Source organism: Kwoniella shivajii, chromosome 5 (assembly GCF_035658355.1).
Source record: "Kwoniella shivajii chromosome 5, complete sequence".
NCBI lineage: Eukaryota > Fungi > Basidiomycota > Tremellomycetes > Tremellales > Cryptococcaceae > Kwoniella > Kwoniella shivajii.
Genome location: NC_085912.1, coordinates 1,435,203 through 1,456,725, shown reverse-complemented (window position 1 = coordinate 1,456,725; position 21,523 = coordinate 1,435,203). Strand labels below are relative to the sequence as shown.

General features: G+C 44.3%; 8 protein-coding genes and 1 non-coding gene across 9 annotated transcripts; 4 read left to right on the top strand and 5 right to left on the bottom strand.

The window, feature by feature from the left end:
• Window positions 1-116: 116 nt before the first annotated feature.
• Window positions 117-4,375, top strand: IL334_004278 (uncharacterized protein; the record flags this gene model as incomplete). Its single annotated transcript, XM_062935998.1, has 7 exons — window positions 117-483; window positions 565-644; window positions 783-905; window positions 1,011-1,257; window positions 1,324-1,448; window positions 1,505-2,197; window positions 2,252-4,375. The coding sequence occupies 7 exons, from the start codon at window positions 117-119 to the stop codon at window positions 4,373-4,375; spliced, it is 3,759 nt and encodes a 1,252-aa protein (XP_062792049.1).
• Window positions 4,376-4,669: 294 nt separating this feature from the next.
• IL334_004277 (uncharacterized protein) lies at window positions 4,670-5,614 on the bottom strand (the record flags this gene model as incomplete). Its single annotated transcript, XM_062935997.1, has 1 exon — window positions 4,670-5,614. The coding sequence occupies one exon, from the start codon at window positions 5,612-5,614 to the stop codon at window positions 4,670-4,672; it is 945 nt and encodes a 314-aa protein (XP_062792048.1).
• Window positions 5,615-5,951: 337 nt separating this feature from the next.
• Window positions 5,952-7,418, top strand: IL334_004276 (uncharacterized protein; the record flags this gene model as incomplete). The annotated part of the gene is made up of 5 exons (XM_062935996.1): window positions 5,952-6,147; window positions 6,270-6,427; window positions 6,524-6,619; window positions 6,678-7,271; window positions 7,326-7,418. The coding sequence occupies 5 exons, from the start codon at window positions 5,952-5,954 to the stop codon at window positions 7,416-7,418; spliced, it is 1,137 nt and encodes a 378-aa protein (XP_062792047.1).
• A 429-nt stretch (window positions 7,419-7,847) lies between these two features.
• IL334_004275 lies at window positions 7,848-7,962 on the top strand. Its single transcript, XR_009999592.1, has one exon. It is a non-coding gene; the product is annotated as a 5S ribosomal RNA (ribosomal RNA).
• Window positions 7,963-8,159: 197 nt separating this feature from the next.
• Window positions 8,160-9,402, bottom strand: IL334_004274 (uncharacterized protein; the record flags this gene model as incomplete). The annotated part of the gene is made up of 3 exons (XM_062935995.1): window positions 8,160-8,739; window positions 8,805-9,024; window positions 9,102-9,402. The coding sequence occupies 3 exons, from the start codon at window positions 9,400-9,402 to the stop codon at window positions 8,160-8,162; spliced, it is 1,101 nt and encodes a 366-aa protein (XP_062792046.1).
• Window positions 9,403-9,700: 298 nt separating this feature from the next.
• IL334_004273 (uncharacterized protein) lies at window positions 9,701-10,702 on the top strand (the record flags this gene model as incomplete). The annotated part of the gene is made up of 4 exons (XM_062935994.1): window positions 9,701-10,064; window positions 10,126-10,244; window positions 10,321-10,418; window positions 10,486-10,702. 4 exons carry the CDS (start codon window positions 9,701-9,703, stop codon window positions 10,700-10,702), a joined length of 798 nt encoding a protein of 265 aa, XP_062792045.1.
• Window positions 10,703-12,104: 1,402 nt separating this feature from the next.
• On the bottom strand, window positions 12,105-14,097 carry IL334_004272 (uncharacterized protein; the record flags this gene model as incomplete). The annotated part of the gene is made up of 6 exons (XM_062935993.1): window positions 12,105-12,550; window positions 12,613-12,752; window positions 12,815-13,250; window positions 13,318-13,406; window positions 13,461-13,649; window positions 13,721-14,097. The coding sequence occupies 6 exons, from the start codon at window positions 14,095-14,097 to the stop codon at window positions 12,105-12,107; spliced, it is 1,677 nt and encodes a 558-aa protein (XP_062792044.1).
• A 447-nt stretch (window positions 14,098-14,544) lies between these two features.
• On the bottom strand, window positions 14,545-16,217 carry IL334_004271 (uncharacterized protein; the record flags this gene model as incomplete). Its single annotated transcript, XM_062935992.1, has 7 exons — window positions 14,545-14,587; window positions 14,683-14,779; window positions 14,873-15,317; window positions 15,388-15,402; window positions 15,485-15,680; window positions 15,811-15,976; window positions 16,058-16,217. The coding sequence occupies 7 exons, from the start codon at window positions 16,215-16,217 to the stop codon at window positions 14,545-14,547; spliced, it is 1,122 nt and encodes a 373-aa protein (XP_062792043.1).
• A 1,031-nt stretch (window positions 16,218-17,248) lies between these two features.
• Window positions 17,249-19,648, bottom strand: IL334_004270 (uncharacterized protein; the record flags this gene model as incomplete). The annotated part of the gene is made up of 2 exons (XM_062935991.1): window positions 17,249-17,546; window positions 17,607-19,648. The coding sequence occupies 2 exons, from the start codon at window positions 19,646-19,648 to the stop codon at window positions 17,249-17,251; spliced, it is 2,340 nt and encodes a 779-aa protein (XP_062792042.1).
• Between the last annotated feature and the right edge of the window lie 1,875 nt (window positions 19,649-21,523).

Below are 21,523 nucleotides of genomic sequence, written 5' to 3'. Positions count from 1 at the left end.
TTCTTTCACCATCTTACATTCATTCTTGAACTTTATACGTGATATCTTCTCGCATCCTTACATCGATCACTTTATGATTGTATGATTCTTATGAAGTAACGAATAACGAAACGACAATGGGAGAAAGAACGCAGACGCGTTCATCATCTCCACAAACAGGTCATACGTCCCAATCCAGTTCCAGCTCAAACTCCTCATCTAGCTCAGACAACAACAACCAAGCGCTCTCACCTAATTCCCATACCGCATCCAAGTCGAATTATACACACCCCGATTCGCCTTCTGCAAGCTTATTGTTGAGAACAGCGGAAACGCTTGATGGATTAGCTAAACAGCTTGGTCATATCAAAGATGATTCAGAGGGGATGTCAGGTGAAGGTGGTGAAGTAAGGTGTTGTTGTGGTAATTCACCTTCCACAGGGAACACATGTAAGACATTGAGAGAAAGAGAGAGAATGGAAGACAAACTTAAACTCAGTGGTGGTGAGTGAAGAACTCTAATTATCATTCACATCAAAGTACGATTCCAAATGTGCCATGCTTATCTCCCTGTCAAATCGCCAGAAATCGGAAATGCATTATTACAAAGATATGAAGTCTTGGAACGTAAATATCAACGCGAAGTTGATAAGTATGAAAACCAAGTACGTGAAAAATTATGGTTCTGCTCTTACCTTTGTCCTTTTTCACCGTCAATCTACCTACAATTCAGCTATTTCACTTGATGGGAAAGGGAGCAACCTCGAATTGAATCGCTGATGCCCTGGGATTGACTATTCCAGCTGGAAGTAAAACGAAATGCTCTAGTCGAAAGCGTGCGAAAAGTCAATAATTTGGAAAAAGCCAATACACAACATCTACAGAAATACGCAGAAGTCTCGAAGAAGTATGAAGGGTTAGAAAAGGTATCTATCTCCTTTCTAATCTACTCGTTCTCTCTTTTGGCTCCGCAAGATCCTTCCTAGCCTTGGCTGTTTCCTACCAAAATGTTGACGATCTCACCTCTACAGCGTTATACACAAGCTATGCACACCCAAACCCTCACTCAACAATCACTAACTCACGTTCGAGCTGAATTGACCACGCTTCGAGCTACATCAGCGAGGCAGAAGGTTGCGTTGGCAAGTGGAGTTGGTGTAGAGGAGAGACTAGCCGAGGCCGAGAAAAGATATGAAGACGCTAGGGATTTAGCTGAGAACGAGACTAGGAAAGCTAGAGATGAAGTTCGGAAAAGGAAAAGAGCTGAAGCTAGGATCGGTAAGTCCCCTCGAACTGTAAGATTCAGATAGCACCCCTGACTCGTCATATCTGCTCGCATCACAGAGGTATTGGAACATCAGGTCAAAACAGCTGGCAAAGACGTCGAGGAGATCAAAGAAGCAAGAGCTAAAGATGCTCAAGATTTATTAGCAAATGCCAAAGAGAGATTGAGTGTCTTACACACCGAGGTATGTCAGGCATCATTTGATCATTTCACCAAACCAGCTGACTTTCACTGTGACAGCTCTCCGAAACATTCCGCACTGAATCACCGTCCGATATGCCTGAATATCAGAAGACTTTGGAAAATCTAGTCGCCGCGAACACATTATTAAAGCATGATGTCGCTGAATTAACCCATTCCCTGTCGGAAAGTCGAGACGAATCTCGATCTCTCAAAGAAGAAGTGGAAGAGCTTCGAGCTTCGATCGGTACTGTAGGTCGAATGTCTCCCTTTGGACGACCACCAACATATCTCGCCTCAGAAATCGGATCTGGTCACTCCCTTCATTCGAGAACGGAATCAAGTCCTGTTGTATCCCTCGGACACGGGGAGAGAGGTTCATGGCAGAGAATGAGTGTTACTTCATCAAGTAGGACGGGCGGGATGAGCTCTTGGGAGCATCATAGGAAGATGTCAATGGCTGCTTCATTCACTTCCACGTCCACTGCAGACGGTCTCATCTCTCCTGGTTTAGGCATGGGGCAGATAGGAGAATTCGGTGGTGTACTGCTCAATGAAGATGGCTCCAGAGTAGGAGCGCTGAGTCCCCCGCCTATAACCGGGAGGGAAAGTCCGAAATTCAGAACTTCGCCGAATGGTGGAATTGGATATGTCCTTAATGGTGTACCGAAGGTCAAACCTGGCCATGTTAGACCGTCTTTAGCAAGGAGTTTTAGTACCAATACCGATCGCAGAGCGCGGGGATCGTATGCTGTAAGCTTTTCTGATGTGTCAACGGTCATGTAGCTGACATCGCCTCGAACGTAGTCTCAAGGCATCGGACCTATCGCAGAGTGGTCAGCGGGCGAAGATGGATCCGGACAGACGGAGGAACCTCCTTCGCCAGGGACTGATTACTTCCGGATGGCGGAAAAGAATCGCAAAAGACGATCCTTGATGACGGCGAGGCGATCACCAATGTCCCCCAACGAGTCGACAGAATATTCTCCCGAAGCAAGCACTACTTTGGCTGAAAACTCTACCACAGGTTATCCCTCCCCGATGTCAGACTCTGCACTCACCAGTCCCAAACGGGCTAAGAGGAAGACATTGCTCCTTCTCACCAGGTCACAAGGCGTACAAACGGATCCTATCGAACATTCTACGACACCCCACCTCGGCTCTGAATCCTTCGACGCTTACGGTGGAAATCCAAATCCCGCTACAGGAATGGTCTCTACGTCAACCGGTACTTCACCCATCCCACAAACCGAAGATCACTCTGAAACCTCCTCTATACATGACAACCGAGCTAGTATCTTGCTCGTCTTGATCGAGCATATGAGCAGAATACTGGCTAGACTTAGAGATGCCGATGTCCCTACTCTCAATAAACGATTGAAGAAGCATAACCTTCCGGGAGATGTTGGTCATCTCTCTCAGAGCACCATGCGCGCTTTACAGCTAGAGGTAGCGGATTTGCGTAACCAATTTAGAGGCGTCCAAAATCTGAGTGGTATAGACAGAAAAGATTTCAATCTACTTCTACGGCTCTTCAAGGATGTCTTCACGGATTTGGTAGATCTACAAGCGATAGTGAACGATGTGACGATCAATCCATCATTAGGGAAGAAACTCCAAAAAGCCGCTTTCAAGGATGAAGAAGATGAAGCTACTCGACAAGCTAAACAAGCTTCTGGATTAGGATGGATAGCTGCTCCGATCACGAAATTCTTTGTTACTCCAGCTGAGCACGGAGAACATGATAACAACCCGCCATCAAGGAAAGGCAATGAAAGGGGTAGACTACAACCTATGCCAGTCAAAGCTGCACCTAAACAACAAGCTACTGCTAGCGCTACGACCACTCACGTTAGTGTCGAGTTTGGAGGCACCGGTATCGTCAGAAGGGCCACTCCAGCTGTGAATGCTGCAGGGTCCAGTGGGGTGATGGATACATTACCTTCCTCCCCTTCTCCCGGTGACGATTACGTGCAAAAGGACCGTACAGTCTCGCCAGCGACAGGATCGGAGAGCTCTCTTCTTCCGCCATCACTGCAGACCGTGCGGAGGACCAAATCTCGTGCAAATAGGAACGAACTACTAGGTATTTTCGCTGGAGCTCAAAAGCCAACGATTCCTACGGGAGGAGAAAGTTCATCCATCCCGGGGATGGGTCCTCCCTCACAATCGAATGCAGTTGGTGGAAAAACACTAAGATCAGTTAGTTCGCATAACTTCGGGGAGAAAACTGTAAGGGCACCACGCCAAATCAACGAACGCGCAAAGATATCCTCGATTGTGGATGCTATGATCGACCCCGGCCACTCCAGTGCCCAGGCTGAGGACGATAGTGCGTTGATCAATGGATCTTACGATCCTCAACCTCCTTTACTGGAACGAGCTCTGCGCCCGAGAGGTCTATCAGATTCAAGTATAAGATCGACTTTTGTCTCTCAATCGAATGATTTGAACCAACCAGAACCTGCTTCGGGACCAATAGGAAGAGCTCCTGCATACACTGCTAATAGTGGTGGTGTAGGCGTACTGCAAAGTCTCTCGAAAAGATGGTATGATTTCAGAAGTTCAAATGAGGTCACTCCTATAAACCCAGACGGAAGAATACCATCTGCATCTGGAACGGAGACTTCCACTGTCAGCGGAGTAGGAAAGGTGGAGATTAGACCAATATTTGGATCATCTTCGTCTAGAACAAGCTCGATATCGACAACTTCTTCTTTGATACACAGAGCTACTTCTCCAACCTCGAAGAGTAGTATAGTATCTCCTGCGACCGCATCATCGACTCAAACTGGCTTGTTCGGTATTATAGCGTCTTCATTGGTTGGCACTGGAGCCGGAGATGGAGATGTCGGTGAAGATGAAGATGAACTGGTTGGCGCTAGTTTGAGACAGGGTGCTTTGGTAGGAAGAGGCAAGAGTTGGAGATGAGTGGTTTGGCAGAGAAGTCAACCGATTATTGAGTATTTTGAACGTTGTATTCCGTGTATTCTTGGGTTTTTAAAAAGTTTTGTATTACTTATAATTGTATGTAGCCATTTATCAGCATTCCATTCATCATACGATACCTTTATATGCATATCAAGTCATCTTGGGTCAAGTCGTTGAAAGCTCATTGGAAATGCGTTAAATGGTCATGACGGAGAATATTGGTTACTCAAACTATCGATATTAATGCTAATACTGAATTTATGCTATATGGGTTATCTTACTTTATGTCTTTACTTATGATGTTGACAACTTTGCCCGTTTCCTTTTTTCTCTTCTACGTTGAGTTTTCGATAATCTGGATGGAGATTCGGCGACCCCATTCTCTACTTTACCATTCTTGTCGGTTTCCACACTACCATTTTCCGATTGGCCGACAACTTTGCTTTCTCCTCCTAAAATCTCGTCCGAATCGTCTCGGTCATCGAACTCGGCAAGTCTCTTGGCGCTTCGAGATTTCTGCGGCGACCCAAAGAGCCTGGGACCATCGTATGGGAATGAGCCTTGACCAGGAGACGGGGGAGTAGCTGTTGAGGCCATCGGAGTTGAGAGAGGATGTAAAGCTGAAGGTTCGCTGTGTCCTTCTTCGCTATGAGCCGTGTTTGACTGAACACTATCGACTGCTTCGGTGGCAGATAATGTTTTGATATACGTTTTCGGATTGTTCACTTGCTTAGACGGTTCTACGACTGGAGTGGATGAAGTTGATCTCGAGCTTTCTCCGATCGTACCCTTTCCTATAGAGAATGGGTCTTTTTTCTTCTTTTTCCCATTACCGAAGGGATCTATCACCCCATTCTTCTTCTTGGAAAGGATCTTCCCTCTTGATTCACCTTCATCCTCGCTGTCTCCATAAGTCCCAACCGTAGTAGTGACTTCTTTCGCTTTACCTTTCTTGTCCAAATTCAACCTTCTCGATATCCCATCTATACCGTTCCGCTGTACTGGTCTGACAGGAGCGTCCAATGACGGATGACCCAGACCTAATTTTGTATCCGAATGATCCGTCTTCAGTAAAGCTGAAAACTCCCTCTCCTTCTCAGAAGCAGGTTTGATGACACCGAAATTTGATGGAATCCAAGAATCGATTGAAGAAGTGAAGAGTGATGCGGAGATGGATAGTGATTCTGATGAGAGCGCGTTAGATCTCGATCCCGACCCTGATCCGTTCAAGCGATCCATCTTCAGTGGGGATGAGAAGAGTGTCAAGAGGTGTATAGGTGTATGCTCAGCCGTGCTGTAGATGTTGGTCATGAACATCTTATCTGTCAACAAACTATTCTATTGGGAAGGGACGTATGTTATGTAATATCGGAAGTGCCACATTCACAATAATTCCGTTTTTCCTCCTTGTATTTGATTCTGTAACTTTGTCATCGTTGTGCATGGGATGATACTTCTATCATTTCGGAAAAAGATCGATAATAATCTATAATCTACACACTACAGTCTCACCTTTGACACTTGACAGATAGACTCCTCACATCGTTGCAAGGACAGAACTAGTGATTCATCGAAAATGGCTTCATTCCCAGTAGAATCTGAGAAGCCCTCTGGGCCAACCGCTTTCGCTCCTTATCTCGATACGATAGCCAACATCTTTCATCCTGTTGCTGGTCCTGTACTGAACACATATGGAAGATTTCATGGATGGAAAGAAAGTATGGGTTTGACTCAACCTGGTACGGTCGAGAATTTGACCAGAGAAGTATCACGTATGTTGTCATTTTGTTTCACGTCAGATTTCACTCTGTGGACCATCTCGGAGAATTCCATCTGGCGTCCTTGTAAAACGACGAATATTCAGCTGATAACTCATATGAATTAATAATTATAGAGGTCCACTTGTCAAATTGGTCTTTCGATGGAGCAAGAGCAGATGTAGCTAAAGTAGTCTCCGCAAACCCCGCTTTCCAACTCACACATTCATTCTCCCTTGGTTCAACCACCAGACCTCCCGCTTACAACTTTGGTGCGATCTTTGCCAATGCTCAAGTGAGTTTGGTCATGTTGAGACATATGCCATGGGATTCGGAGATCTCGGCTAGGAAGAATGGGGGGATGAATGAAAGCTGATACTTCGCTTGTTAGACCTTCTTACAAGGTGGTGTGGATGGTACCGGTGCCGTAACGATGCGAGCAAACCAAACTTGGGCTGCTAGTGATATCACCAAGGTTCAGGCTCAGGTATGTGGCCAGTTCGCCATGAACGTTATATTCTCAGCTAATTGAGTTATTGCTTAAGCTCACAAATAAAGCTGGCCAATCAATGCTTCAAGTCGAGCATGACCACTTGGGACCTCATTACACTTTCTCATGGAAATCAATGAACCCCGGTGTCTTAGATGGAACAGGTATTCACATCGCATCATTACTTCATTCATTCTCACCACGATTATCACTTGGTTTTGAAACTGTTATTCAACATCCTCAACCAGAAATTCTAGAAACCGCTACTTCATACGTCGCTAAACTCACTTCATTACCTAATGCCATAGCAAATTTGACACCTACTGTACCCGGTCAATTAGCACCTTTCTACCCTTCTTGGACAGCTACAGCTCAACTTCAACCTTCAGGAAACGTTCAAGCTACATATTATCAAAAATTAAGTGATAAAGTTGATGTCGCTTTGGATTTACAGACTATTATTCAACCAGCTTCAATGCTTGGTCCAGCTAAACGAGAAGCCTTAGCTACTCTAGGTGCTAAATATGATTTCAGAATGGCTACTTTCAGAGGCCAAGTTGATAGTACTGGAAAAATCGGAATGTACCTCGAACAAAGGTTTACACCTGCTTTCGCTTTCTTAGTTGCTGGTGAAATCGATCATGGAAAGGTGAGTACAGCTGTTCATATCCGGATTCAGCTCACGGAAATCCTATAATTCCAGAACGCATCTAAATTTGGTGTTGGTATCATGATCGAATCTTCCACTATGACTCAAGAAGAGATGATCGCAGCTGGTATGTTGACACCCGTATAAGCGATGTGTAGCAAAGATCGAGTGAAGTGGAGACAGTCATAACAGTAGTGAAAGGATAGGACAATGGGTCTTGGATGGGAAGACCACAATCGAGGAGAAAAGCACATACAGACTGTCAATCATTATTAGTCGTGTTGTTGGGCAGTAATTATTCATACGATTTAGGGGTTACATAAAATCAATATTTACCTGTATCAAAAGCATGGATCACCTTTCAGGATATTATCATTTTACTGTCCTCAAATTGCTTGTTTTTTCTGATCGTACTGCATACGAACGATACTCGTGCCCAATTTTTGAAGCCGATGCTAATCATCCGACTGGAATGCAAATACTGACCGACGAATTATTGATCATTCTTTCCATATGTGCGATTACTCTTCTCTTGCTAAACTTAGTGCTGCCAAAGTCAAAGTTGTAGACTTCATCTACGGCCATAGAATATGAAAAGCATCGCGTCTCGTTTGCTCCGCGTAATTAAGCCATATATCGCTCGGTTAGTACCATCGTGGGGGACCAGATGGGAATCCCGAGTGCTGTAGTTTTTGTTCTTACTACTAATCCTATAGCAGAATCGCTTGAGGAGTATGAGCAAAGATGGGTCGGTAAGTCAGGCTTCCCCAGTTAGGTATGAGCTGTGTGGCATAAAAGATATCATTGACTCCCCCTGCTCCCTCGTGATGACCTAGCCTGTTGCGTTATACGGAGAATCATGCATGCAATACAGTACAGTAAATACGATCAGAAAGCCACTACCTTGGGTTTTTGTTTCACTTGAGGAGCGACGGGTTTTCTAGCTGTCAATGGTAATTTTTCTCTTTCGTTTTCCTTTTCTTCCTCTGAAGGACCTTGATAACCACCTTCTAGTCTTTCACCTAAATCACCGGTAATAGGATCCACTTCTCTTAATCTTTTCATCGGTCTTTCACTATTTCTTGCAGGAGCGTGTTTCTTTCTTTTTCCTTTCCCATCTAGCGCATCTGATTCCAAATTTTGTCTAGATTCAACCATGAAGTCATCTTCATCTGCACCTGCTCCAGTTCCTGTTCCCAATACTACCTCATTTCTTTTCCTAGGTGCTCTTTCTTCTGTCGTTGATTGACGTCGAGGATCGTCCGGGCAATCTTTCGCTCGATGTTCAACCGACTTACATACTTTGCATTCTCCACCATTGACGTATATCCCTTTACCGCCATTCGAAGGACAACCAGAAGCGAGATGCCCTGAACCTAAACAGATGTAGCACGTTGCGAAAGGAGTTGGATTGGTGGAATCGATTGGGTCAGGACAATTGTGCAGTGAATGCTCTTTCGAGTTGCATCTATTGAACGGGAGAGTTAGTGTAATGATCATGGGCTGCAGTAAAAATACAATTCCCATACTCACCTGTAACATTTTCCACCCGTAACTTGAGCTCCGGCTTTTCCTCCTTTTCTCTTCATGCCACTTCCTTCTCCGCCTTGACCAGCACCCAGTAAAACGTTAGGACAATCTTTGGAAGCATGCCCGACACCTCGACAAGCGAAACATGTAACGTTGATATTCTTCTGATCACTACGCTTTTGACGTCTTTCTTCAGCATGTCTATCTGATAGTTTGGCTCGTCCTAGACGTCAATCAACAGCATCAATGATCGTATCTTTCCTGTGTCAATCATCTCCTCACTATGTGCGAAGAACTCACTAGCGACACCTTCATCTCTGCTCCAGCCACCACCACCACCACCTTTCTTAGCATCAGGACCTTTCTTTTCACCTATAGCGATTCGTTTGCCAGTCTCATCCTTGATCCTCTCCCTTCCTCTCCTCTTCTTCTTACCCTGTTTGTCACCGTGTCCCCCGTTTCTTGGAGCTCCTTGAGTCGACTCAGGGATTGCAGATGGTCCAGCTCCATCTTGTGCATCGTAATTTGTCCCTTGGGCCTCTTCGACGGCAGATTGAACAAACTTTTTACGGGTCATCCCGATGGATGTGAATCGAGCCATTTTTATAACGAGAGTCAAAAGACGATAACTGCTGACTGGTATGTAGTGTTTAGAATTATTAATGAATATGCCTTGTGTCATCAGCGGCAAAAGTGAAGATAACAGTGAATAAATAAATCTAGCTGTCATCCCCGGTCTGCCAACTTTTCGAGCAGATTTGAGGTCACGTGATATCTTTGTGCATGTCTTCGTGCCTGGATATCTCCGACAATCACTGTTGCTTCGAGCTTTTAAAGATGTTCTATATATCTTACCAGGTATCTCATCTTGCTTTCAACTACGTTATTGCCAGTAAATCATGATGAGTCCATCAGCCACCCGACAGATACTAAGGAGCCTCTCCAGGTCATCTGCTGGTCCCTCTTTCTCCGCTCAAAGTCGAGCCGTCGTCCTTTGTCCTTCCCCTTCCCTTCTCGCTCGATCCTTCTCGTCAACTCCAGCGATATTGAAGAAGAATAAAGGTCCGAACACGAAATCACCCAAACAGAAGATCAAAGTGGTGGAAGATGACGAAGCTGGAGCTAATGATGACCCGGGAGCGGGAGAAGTGGTAATCTCGGAAGTGATAGAGAAAGCTCAGGTGAAAATGGATAAAGCAGTACATTGGGCTAAAGCAGTCATCTTTGAGGGCGTAGAAAGAGGTAGAGGACGAGTCACACCAGGTATGCAGCTAACTTTCTAATGCGAAAGGTCGAAGCTTGATATGCTAACATGTCTCCTCAGCTTTGCTTGACTCGGTACGAGTGCACCTACCAGATAGCCCTGGACAATGCCATCTGAATGCTGTCGCTTCGATAACAACAAAAGGAAATGCTTTATACGTGGAGATATGGGATACAGATGTACGTATACTTCTCAGCCCCTTTGTATGGCACTGGGCTCGATAGCAATCTCAAACTGATTCGATAATCTTGATAGTCCACCAAGTTTGTGGAATCAGCCATTCATCAAGCCAACTTACCAGGTATCTCACCTCAAAAGACTGGAGCGAATACGTTGAAAATTCCCATATCTCGGTATGTAATCTTCGAAACCAAGCTTCACGATGTATTGGAAGAGATACGGCTTACGTAAATACCACAGTCCAACCACTGAACAACGTGCGGAAATCCTTCGTTCACTGTCAACTACCGTCGAAACTGCAAAACAACAAATACGTATGGCTCGTACGGAAGGGTTCAAACATCTCGGAGGAAGGAAATCGAATGGTACAGATGAAGTGCAGAAGTTAGTAGATGATGCTAGCAAAGAGCTGGACGGACAGTTGGTATTGGCCAAAAAGGAATTCGAGAAGGCATAGATCACAGCACAGTGTGGGAGATACAAACCACATCCAGAATACCAAAGTAGGGATAATCAGACTATATATGCATTCAGAGCTATGCACCAGTCCTCGTGATCCTGATGCTCTGACGCTCTGACCTTTTCCCATTTCCGAAACAGTCGAAAGGGATATGATGATGGTGATGACGCTGTTTGATGGTTATGACACGTTGAAACACACAAAACAGTACACCTTCTTTTCGTGACGTATTGCTCTTTCCTAAACTCGTCAACAAGGGATCTGCAAGCATGTTGCGAAGATGATGTCACTCATTCTCGACCTCCGGCATATCATCTCTCTCTGTACGGTATAAAGCTATATAAACCCCTTCTCAGTAAGATGAGGGCTCCTTCTAATAAGGAACAAACGAACATACACATCTCACATATTCTCACTGAAACAGAAACCTACTTGACGAATAAACTGAAAACAATGCATAGTACCACTACACATACCACTCATACCACACATCATGGTACTCACAGCGAAAATCAGATAAGAGGTTTGAAGAGTGTTAGTCCGCCTCTGGGCTAAAACATCATATATGTCCACATCTGCTCATGTTGACAACGTACCGATATCTAGGCTATAAACAACCCAAGAACAACTCATGCAGGTAGAGATCATGCACAAGAGCGATGACATACCATGGGAGTAAAACCAACGCAGTGAGTCCTGACTCGTTATCAAATAGACATTTAAAAGCCAGAACTAATAAAACCGCTTTAGCCCCAGTTTCGGAACAAGACTTAGACACTAGACACTTGTTCCATCTCCCAGGCAAATCCCATGGATACAAGTCTACTCGTACTGTCCATACACCTTATAGTACTACTCAAAGTACCACTAGAAATACTGTTTGATGGAAAGTTCCCGGTGGGCTCAAAAGTGAAGTATAGGGACTTGAGGGTGGAATCAAGACTGTCAACGGTCCGAAAAATCTTCTGGTTGTATCATAAATCGTAGCAATAGATGTTTCCATGGTCTCTCATATCCCCTTATATCCGATCGTCCTTAGCATGACAGCATCGATGACTGACTGAGGTAAAACGTATGTAAGCGCGTTTGTCAACTCTTCGCACATATTCTTCTCTTAATCTATCCTTTCTTTCCCATAAATCGGGTCTTCTTCCTCATCTCATACGTCGAGGTCACGTACGTTAAGCACACGAGCTGACGATCCAACATCAACGAGGTTGAACACAATCCCAAGAGTTAGTCGACGGGACGCTACCCCTCCCACTTACTAAGCGGGAACTGACATCGGCAACTGTATACCATCTATTCGGTATGTCGTTACTGCTTTACGTGGATCGACAGCATAACTATCGATACTTAGCCCACAGCCAGAAGGAGGTTTACTTGTACATGTACTCTATTATAGTTCCTTATCCCACCAATCTCCCCAACCATGAGGTTTTTTCCCTTCTGGCTCAGTATCACCTTCTATTCTTTGATTTCGTCTTCTCTCCACTTCATCTTCATCAACCTCATCTTCTTCACTCCACTCATCTTCTCGCTGATGATCCCATCCTTCAAAATCATCCCTTAATCTCTGGGTCCTATCTTCGTCCGATTCCTTTTTATTCTTTCCCACTTTACCGAGCTGCGTGAGAGGTACTCCAGTAGCTTGAAGACCTGAAGAACCACCTAAGGCATTTTGAACATTGTCCGGATCAGCTTGAGGAGTGGTTGTATATCGATGCGAGTTTGATCCCATCAATGGAGCAGTGTCATCTTCCTTTACGGGGTTACCATGAGCATCAAGCTCTACCGTGGACGATATGGATTTTTGGTATTTATGATATGAATACAAGGCGATACCTAAACCCGTAAAGTCAGTTGAGGGGCAAGGACGTGAAGGATTCGTATATTTGAGAGCTTACCACAGACAGTGATTACTACACCAATGATATTTAGCCCTGTGAGTTGGTCTCCAAACACCCAAGCGGATATGGAAATCGTGGATACCTCTTTAAATATTCCTGCGATGGAGAGAGGTACAACACCTGCTCTTTGAATGATACTATCATGTGTGTGGCGTTCGTCAGGATGTTCTGATGATGACGTGAGCCAATGACTACTCACAAATACTCGCTTGTGACCATTGCAAAAGCGAGACCACCAGGGAAAACAATCACTCCCATAGTCTTTACCGCTTGAAATCCATCAAAGAAATCACTTCCTATAATCTGAAACCAGCCTTCCACTATCATACTGACTAAAGCCAAAGTGACAGCCATCAAAGGAGATAACCAGAATATCGTGGCGAAAGGATTACTTAATCCCATTCCTTTTTTATGCATTACCACTTCCGTTAAAGCCCATCTTAGACCTCCTAATGCTGATGCAGAGAACACCATAGCGATGCCTGGTATCGACACGGATGTAGTGTTGAAGACCATACAGAATACTCCGAATGAAATCAAGGTGATTACTGAGATTAAACGCAGGGAATACGCTTCCAGCTTGAATGAAAAGGCGAATAGGAGAACAAATATCAGGGTAGATGATTTACACATGGCTGATAAAGTGAATTGACTCAGTCAATACTTTGTACCCGACAGAGTCGAACGGATCAAGATACGTACTGTAAAGACTCAGGGTGATAGTCTTCAAACTCAGATTAGATAAACCTATATCTCCTCCTGTAGAGGCGGCAGTCGGTAGGATCTTGGTTCTATGCCAAGTCATGTTAACCTAAATCAAGACGCAGCGAACACATCATGCTCACATGTATTCTTTCCTTGTTGGCCTCTCCTTTGGTCTAAACCTATCTGCGAATACCACTCTTATCACGGCTGCTAAACAAAATTGAACTACCATATGACAGGCAGTGACGAACAACGGATAACTGAAACCATAGTAGTCTGGCGAGAACATCCATTTGTTGTATAGTGACAGAAGCGTCGCGAATGTGTACCTGCCAAACCAATGTTATCAGTATGAGCTAAGCCGAAACAATGTCAGAAGATCTGAGACGCCAAGACATACCATGATAAGATGAACAAAGCGGTTATTATCACATTCTTCCACCATAACGCTTTCTTCATTTCCAAACTCGCATGTCTATGACTTTCATGTCCTGGTTCAACGCCTATAATTCCAATATCGTTTTCGCTTTGACGTGCATATATCAGGTCTGCACCGTCTTCTTCGTCTTCATCATCTTCTTCTTGTTGATGCAGCTTTCCGTCATTGCTCGATCTTGACGACACTGGTCCAGTCCTTTCTTCTTCATACCCAGGTAGATCGTCATCGTTCTCAGCTGGATATTGAGGGAAATCTAATTTGCTATGATATTGTTGTGAATCTTCGTGGGAACGAGTAGGCGATTGACGGGAAGGTCCAGCTAAGGAGATATCGTTCATCTCGACAGGATATTCAGACGGTCTACTTGACTTTTGGGGAACTGTGAGTTTACTGTATTAGATTAATCATCAGGAATCACAGCTCGGTTTTGTGAAATACAATGCTTCACTAGAAAGAGAGATTAGAGGAGGAATATAACCGTGGAGGAATATTGATGTATCGATTGATGGATGATAAAGTCTGCTTTTCTCATATCGTCGCGTCCGTTAGCGGGGCACCCGAAAAAAGCTCCCGGATGTGGCTTGGTGGCAATACAATGAACGTGCATGAGTGAGATGAATTATTGCGGGCTACCCAGTATATGTGTGCGGTACCATCTTGTTTCGGATACAAAGAGGCGAAGAGAATTTAATACAAATTGGTCATGCATGATCGCTTCTAGGCTTCGATTCTATCTTTCTACCTTTCTACCTTTCTACCTTTCTACCTCTCTATTTTATGTTCTATCATTTAGATCCGTCCTCCTTACCTTCTTTGTATTCGGGGATGCTATATCAAGACATCAGCAAAAGCAATCAAAGGATGGGTAATAGATCATGTCAGACAGAGATATTTAGCATGATTGAAGAGTTTACGGTACTCACTCGACGTAACCGTGAGGACCAGAGGAATAAAAAGTATCTCTGTCATAATGAGCTAAAGGCAAATCGTTCTTGAGTCGGTAGACCAAGTCAGGGTTGGCTAAGTCGGGTAAAATATAAATCAGTAAAGCTACTCTGCTAGATTCAAAAGCGGGGGCATGTGCAGGCTTGGTCAATCATATCAGTGACTTACAGATGAAGTGTCTTCCGAAAACGATCAAATCGCCAGATTCATCAGCTTGTTTTTGGGGGTTACCCTCTTTACCACCGAAACCACCTGCGTTAAGGAATTTGATACCTGCTTTAACAGTAGCATCTCTAATAGGATCAAGAGTATCTTCGGAGACTTGTTTGTCAAGAGATATATCGTCGTTTCCTTGAGTTCGGTTACCGATAGCGTGTATGTAGGCTAGTTGGGGTTGAGCTTTGACGATTGCTTCTGTCCATGGAACAAAGGTTTCAAGCGGCTTAAAGTCTCCCCGCATTCCCTGGAATCTTCCAAAGGGAGACATTCTGATCCCTACTTTATCAGCACCGATTGCGGCGCAGACTTCGTTCAAAACTCGAAGAGGGAATCTGAATCGGTTTTCGAGTGGACCACCGTAAGAGTCTGTTCGTTGATTTGAAACGGGTTGTAACTGTCGGTGGTCGTGATCATAATCAGCGTTTTCTGTCTTAACTATCAACGGAGATCCTTGTGGAACTCACAAATTGATCAAGAAGCTATAGGAGCGAAACGTGAAGCGATGTCAGTCATCTGGACATAGATTTTTAACGTATTTTAACCTAACAACTCTTTACTCACATATCCGTTGGCTCCGTGGATCTCTACACCGTCAAATCCAGCTTCAATAGCTGTCTTAGCAGCATGGGCGTATTCACCGACTGTCCTATCGATATCTTCCTCGGTCATAACGTGTAATTCGGGTTTGGGATCATCACTCGTGGAATCTGCGATATCTGAAGCAGCGTAAATCACAGGTGATATCTTGGCGACTCGTCTGTGCAGAAGAAGGTGTTTGTCAGCACGAGCCGTTCCGAATCAAAGTAATGGAATAGCATGGGTGGATGTCAAACATCTTTTCAAAGTGTTTGAGAATAAGGCGATAAAAATGGCAATCTCAAACTCACCCAAGATGCCATAATTGGGCGAAAATCTTTCCACCTTTCTTGTGAACAGCTTCATTGATCTTCTTCCAGCCCTCGACGTGTTCAGGCTTATAAATACCAGGAACAGAGGGATATCCTCTTGCAGCTTCAGAGATGAAAGTGGCTTCGGTTATAAGCAAACCACCATCTATATCAATGCAACAACAGATAAATCAGCTCTAAGTCAGGTTTCAGTATGCCAGAGTACGTGGTAAATGACGCAACATACCTGTAGCACGTTGCGAATAATATTCAGCTGCGTATTCTGATGGAACACCAGTATCCTTTTCAGCTCTAAATCTGGTCAAAGGAGCCATAACAACTCGGTGTTTAAGATCTACTGATCCGATTTTAACAGGAGCGAAAAGCTTGGAATTTTGGATAGCCATTTTGATGATTGTTCTCTTGTTTCTGGCTCGTTTGTTGTTGTCGTTGCTTTTGCTTTGTTTGGGCAAATCGAAGATAGGTTATGTGCTATGCAGAGATGTTTTCGTCAAGACCTTGGGGGGATTCATGCAATCGTACAAAATTCTTATACATGTATATATATCCAGAAATTTCAAAAGTGGAGGACCACGACTGTCCAAAACAAAGCTGAATAATCACAAATAAATCCTCTCTTCATCGAAATCGTAAACAGAAAATCACCTATTGCATCATTTGAATCACTGGGTAGGATATGGTTTTAGAAGATCGGCAATTCATTGATACATTTTTTTCATTCCCCGAAGAATACGGACGTATAACGGACACCGAACCCCCCTCCACCAGCATCATCCAACACGCATAAACTGGAACGGAACATCCACGGAAAAGTTAATGCACCAGCGTACGAGTGAACCGCGGACGCCGAGCGTCTGCAGGCAGATCTGAATTAACATTACAAAAAGCTCTAATACATAGATTAGGATTTTGATCAAGACTAATTAATATCTCCTAATGATTTTGGCAAAGCATGCTGTCGTTCCAGAGTCATTGATCAGCCGCTTAAAATCCCCACTAACTGTTCCGCCGGTGTGTCTGAGGCATCGATCACAATGCCAGTTTTCAGATTGGAGCAAAATTGCCCCTTGGAATGAAATGTCTGCAAATTTACATGCTTCATGATCTAGAACAAGGATGAAAATCAAGGCAAATACTAAGACCTGGTCTGAATTCACAAATCCCGAGTGCGTTTTCGTAACGTCCTCATTGTCACTTGGCTGTGTTGCATGGTCCAGGCCGGGCCTAGGTACGGACTCTGACTTTTCACAACGATTTGCCGCGATCCCTTCCCTCGATAGATAAAGCTGAATCCATGTTTTACATGATTTATATGCATACAAAGGATTTTATACATGTATTGAATTCTATATATCTAAAATACCCAGAATTAGACTCAAAATTGATGTGAGCAGATGATAGACGATGTATACTCCTGTCAGAATCCACCTATCGGCAGGTCGACTAGTCTCGTTCTCCTCTTTTCAGCTCTTAATGCCCTTCCAGCTTTATCCAATACCCTAGTCGCATCGCCGACATGTCTTTCACAGAACCTTTCACCTCCCACATCATAATATTCGTCCATTGGTTCTCTACACGTCTGAGCACCTGAAACTCCACCTCGATGATCACATTTCAAGTGACCTGGATGGAACCTTTGTTGATCGGGTCCAGGAGTCACTATACATGGTCCTTCGATTGGTTGTTGACATTGTCCTGATGCACATAGAGTACCACTGTTATGTCAAATCCGTTAGTGGACAAAATTTGCTTGTCATACGCCAGAAAAGACTCACTTCTCCTCATGATAGTGATATTGACAAAACGGTTTACCAGCATGAACGTAAAAATCATCATCCTCAAATGGTTTATCACATTTTGAACAAGTGAAACATGCTCTATGCCATTTTCCCTTTAATTGACCATCTGAACTTGATACAGCTGATTTCTCAATTGGTAGATTACACCGTCTACAAGAGGGAAGATACATTTTCTTCCAATCTTTCTCACATAAAACAACACCATCTCTTTCGACGAATCGTTTTGATCCACCAACTGATTCACCACATTTAGCACAGATCTTCTTGCGTCGACTTGAAGATGCCATACTGTCGTTGGAGGATGATGTGGAAGATTTGTGTGAGTGTGATTTCAGTGGAGAAACCTCGTTGGATAGATTTCGCGATCGATTGGGTGAAGAATGAGGTACCGTTGTTGGGAGATAGGGTCTTGCCGAGGTGATAGTTGAGGTAGAATGAGAATTTGGCAAATAATTATCACCTTTAATATTCCTCGCTGTAGGCGTGCCAAATACCACTCTTTCACCTTCATCATCTTCATCTTCCTCACCGATTTGACCCAGTATATCCCTTCCTTCCATTGCCCCGGCGAATGAGCGCATTCCAGTATCGTGAGATTTGGGTAAACCAGTAGCTCGTTCAGAGAGCATTTCGTAACTTTGAGATGGTGTGACAACTTCTTCAGATTCAGGTCCACTGGCCCCCCATCGGCCTGATCTTGAGCTGGATGAACTGCTTGAAGCCTCGCTGCCAGCGGTTGGGTATCTATGATATTTCGGCTCATCGGATCCATCTCGATTGATATTCGTAGGTTCACCTAATGCAGGTGTAGCCCAAGGCAAGGCGGATTGATGATCATCGTACTCATCGTCTTCAAGGTCGAAAGTTGTTGTTTGAGGACTAGACACCAATCGATCTCTGCCACTTCCACCGGAAGAACTTCTGGACATCCCGAGGCCTAATACAGGAGAAACAGTATTACTTCGCTCGTGTAGTTCTTTCACTTTATCGAAAAATCCAGGTTTATTTGATTTCACAGGAGCGGTGTTCGTTCTCGCACGAAGGATTTGTGAAATACGTTCACCCTGACCTGATCGACTGCTAGAGTTGGACGACAGAGATTCCTTTCGCCGAGGAGGTGAAGAAGGACTTGATCGGTGTGACATAGCAGAAGTGGTTCTTCTGGGAGGAGATACAGGCGTTTTCGATCGAGGTGGAGAGTGGGACACCATGGCGACTAGAGGTTCTGAGTGTGAGTGGTGGGGTTCTGGTCTAGCTCCGAATGTTGGAGAAGGTCCGCTGTTCATTCTGCCGCTCAGGGGGACTCTTGGGAGGAGCGTTGGTTCTCGAGAGGTAGGATGCGAAATAGGTTGAGCGTGTGGCCAAGGGGTGGTGGGTTGGAAAGAAGGTGAAGGTAAAGGTGCTTCGAGTTGTTGTTTCGCTGATGCCGCCAAAGCTACACCAGCTCTAACACCCCAAGCAGCGGCAGCGAAAGCTCTTCTTCCTACTCCCGCCATCCCAGATTCCCCCCCACTAGTGGTATCTATCATCCCATTTGATTCATTCCCACCAACTCCCATCCCTAAGCCGTGCACTACGTTTCCAGCTTGCGAGTGATCTGGATGTGGGAAGAATGGATTTGTGGGTGAAGGAGTTTTGACGGGAGCGCCGTATTGGTTGTATGAGCTAGGTGGTGCGTCGTGTGGAGAAAGATTAGCAGCTGATGGCCTTCGAGGGATGGTGAGTTCTGTGGGTGATGGACGAACACTCGAAGGCCCGGCGAAAGGTTGTCGAATTCCTGTTGGCGAAGGTCCACGATCTTGGGAAGAAGGTTGACGAGACATTGGTGGTCGGGATTGGGGGATAGTTATTTGTGATGGTCGTGGGACATTTCGACTGGCTAAGCTGCGAGGAGCAGGAGCACAAACGTGTTCACCTAATGATGAGAATGGTATAGACGCTGCGCAAGATGAACAGGTGACTGTTGGCAGCAATACCGATGCTCGCTCGGCCTCTGGACGAGGAGCGAAAAGGGACATATTGTCTGGGGGGCTATTGAGCAGGGAAAGATAATCGTAAGCGATTGGACCGGTAGAGCGGGAGGATAAGCTTTGTTAGGAGATGTACTGAGTTTTCAATAGAAGCCAAGTTAACCAGAATGAAAAGGGCTAGACGCTCTCAGAGCCAGCAGGAAAAAAGACAGATCAAAAACGAAGGATGACAAAAATTGAACAATCGAAAGGAAGCGAAATAGATAATAAAGAATAAAACGGAAGGAAGGTATGGATTTCTTAGTTAGCAGATGTGGGAATATTGTCGGAGGGGAAGATGAAGATGATTGAAAGGGATTCGATTGTTTGACGTAACAACAATGATTGTCTGCCAAGTAATGCAAGTTCATAATGAAACGGCCTAAACAAGCGAAGAGGAAGTAAAGAAAAGACAAAGAACAAAAACGCCAGCCTGTTCATATTCCAAAAAGAGTATATGGACCGAGGCAAGACAAACAACATGTCTTGCGGTCCGATTGAGAATAAACGATATGATGAGTGAGACATCCGAAGTCTCACAAGACGGTAAAAAGCTCAACCAATGATGGGATGATTTCGTCATCATTTCGAATCAGAGGAATGTACTCACGTTGATTAGGTGTAACCAATTTCAGTAGATATTATCTCACTACCCACACACACAATCTTTCCAGATGATTTGAGGACGTTATCGCGAGAAGGTGGAGAGTATAGCGATGTGATGCGAGGTGACTTTTGGAATAAGTGATATGTAATTTATTGTTGTTGCTTAGCGTTGTATGCAGTGACCAGCAAAGTTACAAAGCTTCAAGTGACAAAGACAAGAGAACGACCGCCAGGGGTAATCTGACGTGAAACCTTGATCGTCCTTGTCGCCTTTGATGGACTCTTGCCTCTTGTTCACGCACAGGCTTTGTTTCAAACCTTTATGTTCTACGCTTGAGCCGTATCGGGGAGAGTGCCAAGTAGCGGTGGCGTCGTTTGAGGAATTAGACTTGAACGGCGTTGACGTTTGGATCTTGTCGTCAGTCGATCTAAGCGTCGGCGTGATGGCAGGAAATGAGATGAGACTGCAGGAGGAATGAAGTCGGATTGGCAAGAACAAAGGGGAACAAGTGATCAAAGGCACTCTTGGTGTGGTGGATGCAATTCAAGGTAGATATTTGAGATGAATGTGGTAAAGTCAATGAGTGATATGTGTGGATATGGTGTTTAATGGTCGTGTGGTGGGAGTCGTTTCGCGGACACAAGCAGAGATGTTGATTCAACTTCAACAACAAATTCTTTTCCCAATTCTTCCTCTCTTCCTTGATGAAACTGTTTTATTGTTGGATATGAATCAGATATCCTTTGTTCTTTTTGGTAATCCTCTTGAATCACCTGACGGTACGTATAATTGAGATGATTTTGATATAGAGATTGGTATGACTCAAAGGAAGCTTCCTTTTTATTGTTCTCAAGTTGAGCTTGTGGTATCTCGTTGATCACCTCCTTTCCCTCTTATTATCTCTGTTTCTTAGCGATAACGTGTGACTGTGGTAGTTACAATTTCGCTTTATTATTGTTTTGTGTCTGTTTTTCCGAATTGAACGTAAACGTAAACGCGAAAGATCTATCGGATCTACTCTATGTTATTTTGATACCAGTACAACTTGAACCATACAAAAAGTTACAAGAAGGTGCAAGACGAATAAGTTCAAAATGCCAAAGGACAATCACCGTAAAACTGTTCGATCCCAATGCCGTTATAGTATCAAGTGTTGGATTCTATTATCTAGTCTAGACTCTTCAGAGTATTTATTAATTATTACTCATCCTCACCAGAAAAAAAAGAAAAGAAGCATGTCCAACGAAATATCCCAAAATATGCGATCGGGAAATATC